Source organism: the organism of the source record quoted next, assembly GCF_019968985.1.
Source record: "MAG: Porospora cf. gigantea B chromosome Unknown PgB_NODE_6518_length_1654_cov_743.746, whole genome shotgun sequence".
NCBI lineage: Eukaryota > Apicomplexa > Conoidasida > Eugregarinorida > Porosporidae > Porospora > Porospora cf. gigantea B.
In genome coordinates this window covers 1-1,654 of record NW_027179185.1, presented here as the reverse complement: position 1 = coordinate 1,654, position 1,654 = coordinate 1, and the positions used below count along the sequence as shown (strand labels likewise).

The following is a 1,654-nucleotide window of genomic DNA, read 5'->3' as shown; positions in this document are numbered from 1 at the left end:
TGCAATAACCGTTTGGCATTCCAATCCATTTGTAAATGGATCCATCCGGGCCCTCGGCCGCGAATAGATTCTGATCCCGTGGATCAATGCGGTGGGACTCTACCATGCATATGTCTTCTTCGTTAATAATCAGTTGTTTACGACACGCACTTAAGGTATCTACGTCACTCTGACACATGACTTCGCTGGAACTCTCCCCATCCGCCTTCACAGCCTTAGCAGGCATTGGCGTCCTGGCCGAGATGATATTACGGCTGGCCCCTACGCTGACGTTCTACTATAAGAACCCGGCCTTCATAGGAGCCAGGGGTCTGATACTCTGGTCGTGTTGGGGCTTCGCCCGGTGGGGCTTCTCATCCGTGAGTTCGACTCTGGGGTCGACGGCTACTTCTGTCCACGAATGGATCAAGCTCGGGAATGACTCCCTATCCACACCCAACGGCACCACCACTCTGATCGCGAGCGCCCTCGTGGCCCTCGCGCTCATGCCCCCGCTGCTAGCCGTCCGAGGCCTTACGACCCTGGGATGGTACTTCACTCGCCTCGCTGGCAAGTTCGAATATAATGGGAACGTAAGAGATGCAACGTACTTAGCAGGTCCACTCGAGCGGGGGCACTTAGCAGTGCCCACCGGTAGTGGTCCGCGTCCCGAGGCGACACCCGAGTCGCGAGAAGACCCCGCGGCCCCGGGCCCAGGGTCACTGGGTTCTCCCCAAGGTAACCCTGGGCGGACGAGTACGTCCGCCCCAGTTACCGGGTCGACGGTGGCAGGGGGCTTCGACGCCCCTGAACCGTCATGGGGAACCCAGTGTGCCGGCCGACCTGATGGACGACACGCATGTGTCACACAGGTCGGCCGCCCTGGGCACCCAGATCACAACGAATACCTAAAGGGGATAACAACCACCGCTTCTGGTGGGCAGACTCATGAGTCTGCGCCTCCGGCCTCGCAGACCCTGCAACCGGGGTCCCCGGGGTCGAGGGTACAAGACACCTCTGCAGACCCCGCGAGGGACCTTGACGTCCATTCACCGTCCCTCGCGGGGCCTTTCACGGCCATTCACTGGGTTGCGGACAACCCACACGCCTACGACTGGTCTCTGGTAGAAGGAGCCTTCTCGAACTACGAGTCACCCCCTCCTCTGGATGTTTTCCTCTGTTACGAGGAGGAGCTTCTACATCCGCCGGTCTCGGTCGACAGTATGTCGGCGAGACCTGAAATGGGATACTCTACACCTTCGCGACGAGAAGACGTTCCCGGGGTCTTCCGAGATGAAGACCGCTACCAGAACTTGCGCAGGAAGCGCTCTGAGTTTAAACAACAAGAACGTTACCTGTCCGAGGACGAGAAGCACATGGACCTCTCGTCCCTACATCGCAAGTGGAAGGACGAGGCCCAGTTACGGGCAAACCTCAAGAGAGAGACCCAGCCGTCGGATTTTGACGAGCTCGGGCCACTCGCGCCAGAGATGACTGCATGGACCAAGGCCGCCATTCGCAGAGTCATCTGGTCGCGCAAACAAGAACGCTGGTTGGAGCGCATGCGGAAGTTGGGCGTGCCGGTGCACACATGCGATGTGTGTTCCCGGCAGGTGACAGCTCAACATCGCTGCGTCCCTACCGGTCTCGTTGTCCCAGGAGCCGCCGACACTCC

At 59.6% G+C, this 1,654-nt stretch overlaps 1 protein-coding gene across 2 annotated transcripts; it reads left to right on the top strand.

The window, feature by feature from the left end:
- Positions 1-176: 176 nt before the first annotated feature.
- On the top strand, positions 177-1,654 carry KVP17_004080 (uncharacterized protein; the record flags this gene model as incomplete). Of its 2 annotated transcripts, none has more annotated exons than XM_068521962.1 (1): positions 177-1,592. In XM_068521962.1, a coding segment is annotated over one exon (1,416 nt), but the record flags the coding sequence as incomplete, so codon positions are not given. The 2 variants fall into 2 exon arrangements, with proteins under 2 accessions (XP_068372494.1, XP_068372493.1); XM_068521961.1 differs by having other exon boundaries at positions 243-1,654.